The sequence below is a fragment of the Somniosus microcephalus genome, chromosome 17 (assembly GCF_052327205.1).
Source record: "Somniosus microcephalus isolate GS21.2 chromosome 17, FLI_Smic_1.0, whole genome shotgun sequence".
NCBI lineage: Eukaryota > Metazoa > Chordata > Chondrichthyes > Squaliformes > Somniosidae > Somniosus > Somniosus microcephalus.
Window position 1 is genome coordinate 84,303,230 of NC_141003.1, and position 14,602 is coordinate 84,317,831.

The 14,602-nt window shown below is 50.6% G+C and overlaps 1 protein-coding gene across 1 annotated transcript in view; it reads left to right on the plus strand.

The window, feature by feature from the left end:
• echdc3 (enoyl CoA hydratase domain containing 3) overlaps nucleotides 1–12,672 on the plus strand; it is a 32,649-nt gene extending 19,977 nt beyond the window's left edge. Inside the window, exon 5 of the mRNA XM_086010768.1 lies at nucleotides 12,005–12,672. Coding sequence (XP_085866894.1) covers nucleotides 12,005–12,211 — 207 coding nt within the window. The 3' untranslated portion in view covers nucleotides 12,212–12,672. The remainder of the gene's footprint in view (nucleotides 1–12,004) is intronic.
• The last annotated feature ends 1,930 nt before the right edge of the window (nucleotides 12,673–14,602 follow it).

Consider the following 14,602-nt stretch of genomic DNA (forward strand, 5'->3'; position numbering starts at 1 on the left):
AATGTGACCATCTGCGGCCATGACTTGCAGGACCATGACGCAAACCTCGAGAAATTCCTCCGCACCGCCCAACTCCTGAACCTGACATATAACAAGGAGAAGTGCATATTCCACACAGACCGCCTCGCCATCCTTGGCTGTGTTGTGGAACACGGGGTCATCGGTCCCGACCCAAACCGGATGCGTCCCCTTATGGAACTCCCACTGCCCCACTGCCTAAAAGCTCTGAAGAGGTGCCTAGGGTTTTTTTCCTACTACGCTCAGTGGGTCCCCTACTATGCAGACAAAGCCCGTCCGCTGATCAAAACCACCTCTTTTCCCCTGATGGCAGAGGCCTGCTTGGCCTTCCGCCGTATCAAGGAGGACATTGCCAAAGCCACCATGCACGCAGTGGACGAATCCATCCCCTTCCAGGTGGAAAGCGATGCGTCCGACTTCGCTCTGGCCGCCACCCTTAATCAGGCGGGGAGACCTGTGGCATTCTTCTCACGAACCCTCCAGGGCCCGGAGACCAGACACTCCGCGGTCGAGAAGGAGGCCCAGGCTATTGTGGAGGCTGTGCGTCATTGGAGGCACTACCTGGCCGGAAAACGATTTACCCTGCTCACTGACCAGCGTTCAGTTGCTTTTATGTTCAACAACAAGCAGAGGGGCAAAATCAAAAATGACAAGATCTTGAGGTGGAGAATCGAACTTTCCACCTACAATTACGAGATCTTGTACCGGCCTGGGAAGCTCAATGAACCCCCAGATGCCCTATCGCGTGGCACCTGCGCCAGCGCGCAGATCGATAGGCTAAGGGCCCTCCACAATGACCTCTGCCACCCGGGGGTCACCAGGTTCTTCCACTTCATCAAGGCCCGCAACCTGCCTTACTCCATCGAGGAGGTCAGGACCATGACCAAGAACTGCCAAGTCTGCGCTGAGTGCAAACCGCACTTTTATAGACCAGACAGAGCCCACCTGATAAAAGCCACTCGCCCTTTCGAACGCCTGAGCGTCGATTTTAAAGGGCCTCTCCCCTCCTCCGACCGCAATGTGTACTTCCTCAACATCATTGACGAGTACTCCCGTTTCCCGTTCGCTATCCCCTGCCCGGACATGACCAGTGCCACGGTCATTAATTCTCTGAACAGCCTCTTCACCCTGTTCGGTTTCCCCAGCTATATCCATAGCGACCGGGGCTCATCGTTTATGAGCGACGAACTCCGCCAGTACCTGCTCGCTAGGGGTATAGCCACAAGCAGGACCACCAGCTACAACCCCCGGGGGAACGGACAGGTGGAAAGAGAGAATGCAACAGTTTGGAAGGCCGCCCTACTAGCCTTAAAGTCTAGGGGCCTTCCGACCTCCCGCTGGCAGGAGGTGCTCCCCGATGCGCTCCACTCGATTCGGTCACTGCTCTGCACTGCCACCAATGCCACCCCTCACGAGAAAATGTTTGTCTTCCCAAGGAAGTCCACATCGGGGACACCGTTACCGCCATGGCTGACGTCCCCAGGGCCGGTACTACTGAGAAGACACGTGAGGGCCAATAAAACGGACCCCCTGGTCGAGAGGGTCGACCTCCTCCACGCCAACCCCCAGTACGCTTACATTGCGTACCCGGACGGGCAGGAGGACACAGTCTCCATACGAGACCTCGCACCCTCGGGGACCGCTGTAACCCACTACGACACAGTCTCCATACGAGACCTCGCACCCTCGGGGACCGCTGTAACCCACTACCCATTACCACCCCCCCACGACCCGATATCCAACCCCAGCAGCCGGCTCGCCTTGGACCGTCACCCACGAGGACTACACTCCAGGGCCCCAGCCTACACGGGACGGGACGCGACGCCGGAAGCTCCACCACCCCTGCCGTCGCCACGTCGATCACAGCGGCAGACAAGACCTCCGGAGAGACTCCAATACACGAACTTTTAAATACACTTCACCCCGCCGGACTCATTTTTAAACAAGGGGTGAATGTGGTAAACCACTGTTATACCTGTCTGTATGTGTATTCCACTGGGTACAGGTCTGGACATGCCTCGGCTGACTCCTCCCACTATTCCAGGTATGTAAGTGACTACCTCCCAGTCCCTTAGTATTCTGGACGGGTCGACCACTCGAGACAAGACCTTCATTCTTTAGTTAATAAAAGCCTGGTTGTTACTCGCTCAACCTCAGTCTTTTGAGTAATTGATGGCGCATCAATCTGCCACTGATCGCTCACCCTGTAACTTTTTGCGAACATACATGTGTGTGGATGTCGGGTGAGGAAGTTCTTTTCTAAACATTCACACCTTAAACATTCACTCCCTCCACCACCGGCGTACCGTGGCTGCAGTGTGTCCCATCTACAAGATGCACTGCAGCAACTCGCCAAGGCTTCTTTGGCAGCACCACCCAAACCCGCGACCTCTTCCACCTAGAAGGACAAGGGCAGCAGGCGCCACCTCCAAGTTCCCCTCCAAGTCACACACCGTCCTGACTTGGAAATATATCGGCCATTCCTTCACCGTCGCTGGGTCAAAATCCTGGAACTCCCTCCCTAACAGCACTGTGGGAGCACCTTCACCACACGGACTGCAGCGGTTCAAGAAGGCGGCTCACCACCACCTTCTCAAGGGCAACTAGGGATGGGCAATAAATGCTGGCCTTGCTGATCTCAGGAGAGCTTCACATCTCCTCCAACCCCCAATTCAACCTGAAGATGGCAGTAGACTTTAACCTTATCCTCTGAAATAAAGCAGCCTTCAAGAAAAGGAGCTATATTTTCAAGGGGTTGTGTGTAGTTTTAGATGGCATTCTGCAAAGGTGTGACTTTTTTTCCCAGTGTTCTTTATTTGGGGTTTTACTGTACTGTTTATTCTCACAAAGGTTTCACAGAGGTTCCCAGCAACAGACCTTACACTTTGCAATCTAGAAGTCATACCTTTTCAATAATGCGCTCCTTGCAAAGTTGTATGACCCAAGGACTAATGATTATTCTACTTGCAATAATCTTTGTTAAACGTAGTTTTGCAATAGTGTCAGCCAGTGGCTCAGTGGGCAGCACGTTCGCCTCTGAGTCAGAAGGTTGTGGGTTCAAGTCCCACTCCAGAGACTGGAGCACAAACAATCTAGGCTGACAGTCCCAGTGCAGTGCTGAGGGAGTGCTGCACTGTCGGAGGTGCCGTTTTTCAGAGGCAATGTTAAACTGAGGTCTGCTCTCTCGGGTGGATGTAAAAGATCCCACGGCACTATATTGAAGAAGAGCAGGGGAGTTATCCCCGGTGTTCTGGGCCAATATTTACCCCTCAATCAACATCACTAAAAAACAGATTATCTGGTCATTATCACATTGCTGTTTGTGGGAGCTTGCTGTGCGCAAATTGGCTGCTGCGTTTCCCACATTACACCAGTGACTACACTTCAAAAAGTGCTTCAAGCGCTTTGGGACATCCTGAGGTCATGAAAGGCGCGACAGCAATAGAAACATCGAAGATAGGAGCAGGAGTAGGCCATTCAGCCCCTCGAGCCTGCTCTGCCATTTAATGAGATCATGGCTGATCATCCAAATTGAGTACCCTGTCCCTGCTTTATCCCTTTAGCCTTAAGAAATATATCTAACTCCTTCTTGAATATATTTAATGAATTGGCCTCTACTGCCTTCTGTGGCAGAGAATTCCACAGGTTCACCACTCTCTGGGTGAAGAAATTCCTCCTCATCTCTGTCCTAAATGGCTTACCCCTTATCCTTAGACTGTGACCCCCTGGTTCTAGTCTGTCTCGTCCTGTTAGAATTTTATAAGTTTCAATGAGATCTCCTCTCATTCTTCTAAACAATGCAAGTCTTTGTTTTCTTTCTTTATCCTTTTTTTAACCCTTGATTTACATTCTTTATCCTTTTTTTAACCCTTGATTTACATTTCGGCCTGTGGGCCTAGGATGAACTGTTGAGCATGCTCAAACCCAAGTACAGGTGAGGCTGTCTGGGAGGGGAGAACAGTGCAGAAATACTTCTCTTCCCCTGTGGAGGTCCAGCCATTCTCAACAGAATGCAACAAAGTGAAAATCCACTTGGAAAGGAAGAAATATTTGCATTTTTTATATGTGCTGAAACACCTCAAAAGCACTTCACACAATGAATTACTTCTGGTGTGCAGAGACTGTTTATTAGGGAAATGTAGCAGCCATTCTACCCCAGCAATGCCCTTCAGACAGCAATGAGATGAATGGGCAGTTCATTTATTTTTTGGTGATGTTGTCCAGGACATTGAGAGAACTCCCTGGTTCAGTTGGTGCCATGGGACCCGAATGGCAGCTGGGCAGCACAATTTGGCCCCATGCACCGCTAGTTAAGCAAATGGGAAGTCAGCCAAGGTTCCCATTCTTCATCATTATCCAACAATAACAAAAGAATGACTTGCATTTCTATAGCGCCTTTCATGACCACTGGATGTCCCAAAGTGTTTTACAGCCAATGAAGTACTTTTTTGAGGTGTAATCACTGTTGTAATGCTCACACGTTACAGATACGCCCTGATTGTAATCACTCACCAGTTTATTTCAGAGAGTGTTTGAAGACCAGGACCTCAAACCCGGTACTAAGCTCATGGTCTACAGAGCAGCAGTGATACCCGCCCTGCTTTATGCTTCAGAGACATGGACCATGTACAGCAGGCACCTCAAAGCACTGGAGAGGTACCACCAACGCTGCCTCCACAAGATCCTGCAAATCCATTGCCAGGATAGGCACACCAACGTCAGTGTTCTCGCTCAGGTCAACATCCCTAGCATCGAAGCTTTGACCACGTTCGATCAGCTCCGATGGACGGGTCACATCGTCTGCATGCCCGATATGAGACTCCCAAAAGAAGCGCTCTACTCGGAGCTCCGACACGGCAAGAGAGCCCCAGGTGGGCAGAGGAAACGCTTCAAGGACACCCTCAAAGCCTCCTTGAAAAAGTGTAACATCCCCATCGACACCTGGGAATCCCTGGCCCAAGACCGCACAAAGTGGAGGAGAAGCATCCGGGAAGGCGCCGAACACCTCGAGTCTCTTCGCCGGGAGCAAGCGGAAGCCAAGCGCAAGGAGCGCACGTCAACCCAAGCACCCCACCCACCCGCCCCTTCAACCACCGTCTGCCCCACCTGTGACAGAGACTGTAGGTCCCGCATTGGACTCATCAGTCTCCTGAGAACTCATTTTTAGTATGGAAGCAAATCATCCTCAGTTCCGAGGGACTGCCTAAGAAGAAGGAGATTTCAGAGATTATTCTGATGGGGATCAGAGCACGGATGACACAAGAGTCATCTCTGAGGTGAGATCGAGTAGATTGGGCCTCTACTTGCTGGAGTTTAGTTTAGTAGACTGAGAGGTGATCTCATTGAAACATATAAGATTCTGAGGGGGATTGACAGGGTAGATGCTGAGAGGATGTTTCCCCTGGCTGGAGAGTCTAGAACTGGGGGTCACAGTCTCAGGATAAGGGGTCGGCCATTTAAGACTGAGATGAGGAGGAACTTCTTCACTCAGAGGGTTGTGAATCTTTGGAATTCTCTGCCCCAGAGGGCTGTGAATGCTGAGTCGTTGAGTATATTCAAGGCTGAGATCGATAGATTTTTGGACTCATGGGGAATCAAGGGATATGGGGATCAGGTGGGAAAGTGGAGTTGAGGTCGATGATCAGCCATGATCTCATTGAATGGCGGAGCAGGCTCGAGGAGCCGAATGGCCTACTCCTGCTCCTAATTCTTATGTTCTTATTACAGATACGCCCTGATTGTGATCACTCACCAGTTTATTTCAGAGATTATTCTGATGTGGATCAGAGCACTGATGGCACGTAAAGGATTTTGAAGAGATGTGCATCACATCCATCACCTGTCTATGTAGGTGCACTTAAATCATTTCAGGAAAATAATAAACAGCCAAATAGGAATTGCATCTAATATTAATTTAAAGGTACATTGTCACTACATTAGGTAGTTTACAATCAGGACAACTACCTGCTCCCAAAACCTATGCTCTGTTCAGTGTGCATGTGTGTGCGCACGCGTGTGAGTGTGTGCGTGTGAGCGTTTGCATGTGAGTGTGCGCGTGTGAGTGTGTGCGCGTGAGTGTGTGCGCGTGAGTGTGTGCGCGTGAGTGTGCGCGTGTGTGAGTGAGTGTGAGTGAGTGCGCGTGTGAGTGTGCGAGTGTGCGTGAGTGTGCGCGCGAGTGTGCGCGCGAGAGTGAGTGCGTGTGTGAGTGAGTGCGTGTGTGAGTGAGTGCGTGTGTGAGTGAGTGCGTGAGTGAGTGCGTGTGTGAGTGAGTGCGTGTGTGAGTGAGTGTGTGCGAGTGTGCGCGCGAGAGTGTGCGTGAGTGAGTGCGCGTGTGAGTGAGTGCGCGTGTGAGTGAGTGCGTGTGAGTGAGTGCGCGTGTGAGTGAGTGCGCGTGTGAGTGAGTGCGCGTGTGAGTGAGTGCGCGTGTGAGTGTGCGCGAGTGCGCGCGTGAGTGTGCGCCTGTGTGTGTGTGCGTGTGAGTGTGCGCGTGAGTGTGTGAGTGTGTGCGTGTGCGGACAGGTGATAACAGGATCAGGCTTGGCTGTATGCCAGAAATGGTGCACCTGTCTGTTCAATGTTAGAACCCAATTCAATATGGCAGGAAATATTGTACAAAATCAGATTGTGCACATTTTACAGCGCCAAAACCTCGCCTTTACACAGAACCTACTTGTCTTTTCTTCGTGGGTATTCCTTTCCCCTCACAGGCTGAGAAATTCAACTCGTGCCCAAAATGGACACAAAGCCGGCGGAGCGCCGGTCCGGGCTGGTCTGAGGCCTGAGCCAGATTGGGCTTCGGGCCTGAATTTAAACGCCGCCAGCACGATGCAGGCACGAGACCCGTGCCCGACTGCAGCTCGCCGATCCGGGGGGCGGGGGGCGCGGTGTGAGGAATTGGCTGGCTCCGATCCTGAACGAACCAGCTGTTGAAAGGACCCTGTGTTAACAGTGCCGCTTGTGTGGGATCAGGCAACTCCCACAACCCTACCTCGTTTCCATAGCAGCAAAATGGTATGAGGACACACCTGGGTAACACAAGTCACACCCCAAGGGAGATTTTACATTCCATCTAGTTCTTCCTTCTAAATCTTTGTAAATCCTGCCATTAAATCTCTAAGTATTTTTTCCACTGCCAATCCTCTTCCTCCCGTTCTTAGGTTGCCAACGCCTTGCTGGATACCGTTGCCTGAGTGCCAGGCCCCCGGCATCACCTTGCTCAAGTGACCGTTATTCATGAATGTCGGCAGACTATTTGACCACAAGAAGCATCACAGTCAAACATAGAAACATAGAAGATAGGAGCAGGAGTAGGCCATTCGGCCCCTCGAGCCTGCTCCACCATTTAATGAGCTCTTGGCTGATCACCCAAACTCAGTACCCTGTTCCTGCTTTCTCCCCATATCCCTTGATCCCTTTAGCCTTAAGAAATATATCTAACTCCTTCTTGAATATATTTAATGAATTGGCCTCTACTGCCTTCTGTGGTAGAGAATTCCACAGGTTCACCACGGGGGAAAAATTGGGTATCGCCCATTTTGGGGCGCTAATATCGGCTGGGCGCAAAGTTTAGCGCTCGGCGCTATTTATCGCCTCCGACTGCAAAATTCACCTCTATCGCCCCTGGAGGTGATTTGAGAGCTAAATCAGACGGTACACACCTCTCTTAAGGCGCTAACGTCGGGGAGCGAGTCGCTACCTCAGAACGCGGGCGAAGCTCAGGCGATGCCCGTTACCATGGAAGCCAGACAGACTGGCGCCGTCCAGTTCTTAAAGGGGAGGGGCCATCTTGCTGGCCAGCCACTCCCTGCTCAGAGCAGCCTTGAATCTCGGCCTGGAGAGACATTGAAAGCAATTGTGTTGGAAGCACTAATGGATAGGCCCAGGGAACGAGCTCGGCGCTTAGGAACCCCAAAAGTGGTGCTGAGGGCCAAAACTCCTTAGGACAGCGTTAAATCTCTCCAGACGTCTCTCTCCCTCTCAACCTGCGTGTACCAAACAATTTCACCGACAAAAGGCAGGAAGCGCCCGCCTTTAAATAGCGCTCCCCCAGCCCCTTCCCGACTTGAAAACGTTCCCCTCTACCTGTCGTTCCTAGCGGCAGGCGCTAAGGCAGGGGGCGTGACTCAATATCCGGTCTGGGGCGATACCGAGGAGTTGCACGCTTGCATGACATCACAATCTGCGGGCGCAGGAGATCGCGGCGGTAGTGTTTAGTGCCGCCGCAAAGCGACTGGTCAATTTTGCGAGCGGCGCTGAAATCGCCGCACTCGGGTGCTAAGTTGCTAGTGCCCCGTCAGCGCCCCCCGGAGGCGCTAACAGGAGGTGCTAACCAACCGAATTTTTCCCCTTAATGTCTCCTTCTTTGGCTCAGTGTCAGATTTCTTTTGACTGATTGCACTCCTGCGAAGGGCCTTGAGACGATTTACTATGTTAAAGGCGCTATATAAATGCACAAGTTGTTGTTGAGATGAGTTACCTTGCATAAATCAGGAATCAAACCTGAGACTTTCTAGTCTATATGGTTCAACAACTCACTGAGACATTGGGGGAGTCAGCTTGGAAGTTTTTTATTTTCTCTGCACATTACCTTGGTATTCTTTTAAGATGGATTCTGGCAGCCTGGTATCTGTGAACCGTCTCCCGATGGTTATGCTGCTAAAATTGGTTTCCATTAACTGGCAGCAGTGTTCTGGACCCAGGTCAATCTGGCCTGTCTGATTTTTCTTTTTTATTCATTCACGGGATGTGGGCGTCGCTGGCGAGGCCAGCATTTATTGCCCATCCCCCTAATTGCCCTTGAAGGTGAGCCACCTTCTTGAACCGCTGCAGTCCATGTGGTGTGTAGTAACGGTTTGATACAACTGAGTGTCTCGCTGGGCCATTTCAGAGGGGCAGTTAAGGGTCAACCACATTGCTGTGGGTCTGGAGTCACATTTGGCCAGACCAGGTAAGGGTGGCAGATTTCCTTCCCTAAAGGATATCAGTGAACCAGATGGGTTTTTACCATGAGTTTCATGGTCACCATTGCTGATACTAGCTTTTTATTCCAAATTTAATTAATTAACCAAATTTAAATTCCACAGCTGCCATGGTGGGATTAGAACTCAAGTCTCCAGATCTGTGGTCCATGCTGGATTACTAGTCCAGTAACTTTGGCCGCGATTTCCCCTACCTCGGTGGGTCCGTGGCGGCGACGTCAGTGGCGGGTCCTGGCCTTGCTGCTGGCTCCAGCCCGCTGTCCAAAATGATTTTCCCCTGATTGGGCTTGTTAAGCCCGCCCAGCACGTTTCCCAGCCAATTGAAGGAAGCGGTTCTGATGACGTCATTTGATGATGCCTCATCAGCCGGTTTCCTTAAAGGGGCCATGCGCAAATTGATTTTGACAGTTCTGCTGTCAGTGTTCTACAGCATTGAGGTGCTGCAAACACTGACAAACACTGCACAAAGGTGCACGGCTGCACCCAGGCTCTCCCATGACTAATGGGTGGAAGAGACCTCCCCAGGAGACCAATGCAGCCTGGTTGCACATTGCACAGGAGGACACAAGCAGGGATGTGGTCAGGAGGACCAGGCTGCAGTGGCGCAAACCTTTCAATGATCTCAGTAGATCACGAAACGTTAGTACAAAGCCACACTCAACCTCATCCTGCTGTGCCACTCATCACATCCCCATCACTCTGCCTTCCCTACCCTACTCCTGCACATCTTTACTCACACCAACTTACCTTGCACCTCCATCCCTCCCTCTCTATCTACATTATCACTTCCCCATCTCACTAGCCATCCCTCACATGCACCCTCATCCTAGTCCAATCATACCAACTAACAACACACAAGAGTAGGTACTTGGGTGTTTTATCCAATGTTCATGTGAAGTTTCTGTTAATGTGCTGTCAAACATTGAAATCTTTATTTTCAGCACTTTGCATTCTTGGACAGATTTATGTGCACCTCTGGAAGTGGCTTAGTGAGTTGCAGTGAATGGTGAGACATAACGGTACCCCCCGCAATGGCGATGAGTGTGAAAGAAATGGCTTCGGCATTGTAGGGATCCTTTATGGTGTTGGTGTGGGGTGGTGCCAACCTGGTGCATCATGCAGCAGCCAGGGTGTACAGCGTCAAGTGAAGTAAATCTGACCATGGTGAGGCCATCCCTGGCCTCCCGGGCAGCAATGTGATCGGGTGCTGATGCCCTGTGTCCTGTACAGCATCAGTTGATTGCGGAGAACCTCTCTCACCATTGACAGATCGCTTCTGTCATCTCAAGTTCACCTGCCATCTATTCCATCAGCATCGGTGCCCTTGAAACTCTCTCACCTTGGTCCTCAGAATCCCACCACGATCAGCCCCAACACCAGCAGCACCAGGCACACCAGCAGCACCAACAACAACTCTAACCTTCTCCGCAATCACCTGATGCTGCACAGGACACAGGGCATCAGCACCCGACCACATTGCTGCCAGGGATGGCTTCACCATGGCCAGATTTACATCAGTTGTACACCCTGGCTGCCACATGATGCGCCAGGTTGGCACTACCCCACACCAACACCATAAAGCATCCCTACAATGCCCAAACCATTCCTTTCACACTCATGACACTCACAGCTAAAGATAATCTGGTTTGCCTAATATCACCGCCACCCCTCCCCTCCCCTCCCCCCCACCCCACACCCCGCCCCCCACACACACACGCACGCACACACACAGACACAAATACATATTTTCCAGCAAAGGTCGCTGGATAGCAATCACAAGCAGGAACCTTGGTCAACAGAGGGCTGTGGATGCTCAGTCGACGAGTATATTCAAGGCTGAGATCGATAGATTTTTGGACTCTAGGGGAATCAAGGGATATGAGGATCGGTAGGAAAGTGGAGTTGAGGTCGATGATCAGCCATGATCTTATTGAATGGCAGAGCAGGCTCGAGGGGCCGAATGGCCGACTCCTGCTCCTAATTCTTATGTTCTTATGATGTTCACCCCTTAGCCCAGAGTTGCTGAGACCAATTCTAGTGCCCCTACTACTGCCCTGTATGAGATCAGGTAAGTTAGCACAGACTGGGGTTATATCGGGACAGTTGTCTAAAACTGAGAGGCCATGAGTTAAAAAATCACAGAATCACAGAAATTTACAGCACAGAAGGAGGCCATTCGGCCCATCGTGTCTGTGCCGGCCGACAAAGAGCTCTCCAGTCTAATCCCACTTTCCAGCTCTTGGCCCATCACTCTGTAGGTTACAGCACTTCAAGGGCATATCCAAGTACTTTTTAAATGTGACGAGGGTCTCTGCCTCGACCACCCTTTCAGGCAGTGAGTTCCAGACCCCCACCACCCTCTGGGTGAAAACATTTTCCCTCAACTCCCCTCTTAACCAATTACTTTAAATGCACCTTTCAAGCTACATCAGCCCAGGATCATTTCCCCATTCTCAGCCCCGCGATGGTTTAGTGGGCACTGATGGTCTGCCTGGTGTGATACTGTGCCATCTGGGCAAAGGGGGGTTTCCAAGCTCCAATCCCAGCTGTGTTCTGAGTTATCTGACCTCAGCTGGAGGGCTGGTGGACGCGTTGCTATTGGCTCAGGTGTCCCGGGCCATGGCGGTTCCAATGCACCATTGTACGTAGACCTGACTCCTGGGGATTTGGTTCCCGTTCAGTACTCTTTGTTGTGCTTTTTGTTCCATTCTGTTCCAAACACCTTCAGAAACAATCAACTTTAAAGTGTTTGCACATGACTGGATTTCTACCATGCCAATGATTGGCCGCATTGTCCGCATGCCCGTGAGTTCATTATTGCCCGCGGCCCAGTCTCTGGCCTGGAATTACTAAGCCTTCAGGCACCTGCAGCTCCCCAGTAGCTCAGTGGGTGAATGCGCTGCCAGCTCTGATACTGATCCATACTGATATCACACGTGAGGACCCCACCAGGTACATGGTACATACTCATGTGACTCGGCCAACGTTGTCTACCTCATACGTTGCAGGAAAGGATGCCCCGGAGCATGGTACATCGGCGAGACCATGCAGACACTGCGACAACGGATGAACGGACACCGCGCAACAATCACCAGGCAGGAGTGTTCCCTCCCAGTCGGGGAACACTTCAGCAGTCAAGGACATTCAGCCTCCGATCTTCGGGTAAGCATTCTCCAAGGCGGCCTTCGAGACACACGACAACGCAAAATCATTGAGCAGAAACTGATAGCCATGTTCCGCACCCATGAGGACGGCCTGAACCGGGATCTTGGGTTCATGTCACGCTACATGTAACCCCACCTGACGTAGGGTCATCCAGACTCGAGTCGTCGTTGGCTTGTTCTCTCCACACAGGTGCAGCCGGACCTGCTGTGATTTCCAGCAAAAAAAATGTTTTTTGTCTGTTTTTTGTTTTTCACACAGACCCCAGCATCTGCAACATTTGACCCCTTGTGACCCCACCTCATTGTTCTTTGATGTAATGTTTTCCTGACTAACCTGTTTGGACACCATTTACACCTTTGATTGCTGTGATTATCTCTCTGCCGAGGTGTGATAAATGGCAGTTAGAAAGATTACCTGTAAACATCTGACATTATTCTCTGACTATATAAGCTGTGTCTTTATGCATCTCTCCACTTCACCTGACGAAGGAGCAGCGCTCCGAAAGCTTGTGATTTCAAATAAAGCTGTTGGACTATAACCTGGTGTTGTGTGATTTCTTACATTTGTCCACCCCAGTCCAACTCCGGCATCTCCACACCATGATCCATCCAGGAAATGGAAGATCCCAGGCTGGATTCCCAATCTGTGCTGTCAGCTGTGGCTCAGTGGGCAGCACTCTCGCCTCTGAGTGAGAATGTTGTGGGTTCATAGTCCCACTCCAGAGAATTGAGTACATAAAGCTAGGCTGACACTCCCAGTGCAGTGCTGAGGGAGCGCTGCACTGTCGGAGGTGCCGTCTTTCGGATGAAACGTTAAACCGAGGACCCGTCTGCCCTCTCAGGTGGTCGTAAAAGATCCCACGGCACTATTTTGAAGAAGAGCAGGGGAGTTCTCCCCGGTGTCCTGGCCAATATTTATCCCTCAATCAACACCACAAAAATAGACTATCTGGTCATTATCACATTGCTGTTTGTGGGAGCTTGCTGTGCGCAAATTGGCTGCCGCGTTTCCCACATCAGAACAATGACTACACTTCAAAAAGTACTTCATTGGCTATAAAGCACTTTGGGAAATCCGGTGGTCATGAAAGGTGCTATATAAGAAAGACTTGCATTTCTATAGCGCCTTTCACGACCACCGGACGTCTCAAAGTGCTTTACAGCCAATGAAGTACTTTTTGAAGTGGAGTCACTGTTGTGGGACCAACATAATCAAACAGATATAAATGCAAGTCTTTGTTTCTTTCTCAGCTAGAGTGCTGGTGGAGGCATTGCAATTAGTTTGGTATCTCTGGGCTGGGGAAAGGGGAGTATGTCAGCCAGGGTGACCTGTCCCAGGGTGGGGAGGGAAGATGATTTCTTCCACCTGCTGTTTTTATCAAAATGAGAAACTCATCCTTGGTAAACACCTGTAAGATTCTGCTGTATGTAATGCACAGTCTAAACTTCAATAAGCTTCACCTCTGGGCCGATTCTACGCACAGAGGCCAGAAATAAAATGCTAAAATCAATCAGTGAGCGTGTGTGTGTCAGGAGTTATACAATTCTACAATAGCCAAACACAATATTGATTTGGGTTTCACAATGAGCTCAAGTACAAGTTGTACTGTACAGTAATTAGTGTGGAATTTGCTGTGGCAATCACCTTTCATAACCGCCTGTGATCACGTGACACCGCACACTTTAGAAATGGCCTGTGAGTTATAGGGTCTCAATAGCGCACTCAGGGTCCAGCGTGGCTCCTTCTCAATGCCTGAATTTATGCACAAAAAAATTATATTCACATTTACATAACAATGTATTCCATCTCAAACCACTTAAGACAAATGACTTTTGAAATGCAGTCAGTGTTAGGTACGAATGCAGAAACTACACCCCACAAATAGCAATGAGATGAATTATCAGCTAATCTGTTGGCAGCGACTGTTGGTCTGAAGTAATTGCGCCTGCGCAGTCTAAGTGTTTTTTTTTGGTTTGCGAATCACGGGCTCTGGGGGGAAAAAAAAGCCGGGAAGGGAGCGGGTCTATGGGACTGTAGGGGGAAAAAAAGCCGGCAGGGGAGCGAGCGGGTTCTGTGTGGGGAAAAAAAACCAGAACCATCATCGCTATCAGCTTCCAGATTAATGCGCAGAACGCTTCTGCACAGTTTTCGGTTGTTGGCAGCAGTCACTCCGCAATCTGTTTGTGGTGCTGCTGGTTGAGGTGAAGAATATTGTCCATGACAATCTGCTCCTTCTTCAAATGGTGCCATGGGATCGTTAGCATCCGGCTGAATAGGCAGACGGGGTCTCGGTTTAACATCACATCCAAAGATCAGCATTTCAAACAATGCAGCCCTCCCCTCAGGACTGCACTCAACCATCGGGTTAACCTTTTGGGTAGAATTGAGGCGGACCATTCATCAGAACCCAACCCAATGAGCTCCGACAAAGGCTCTCTACC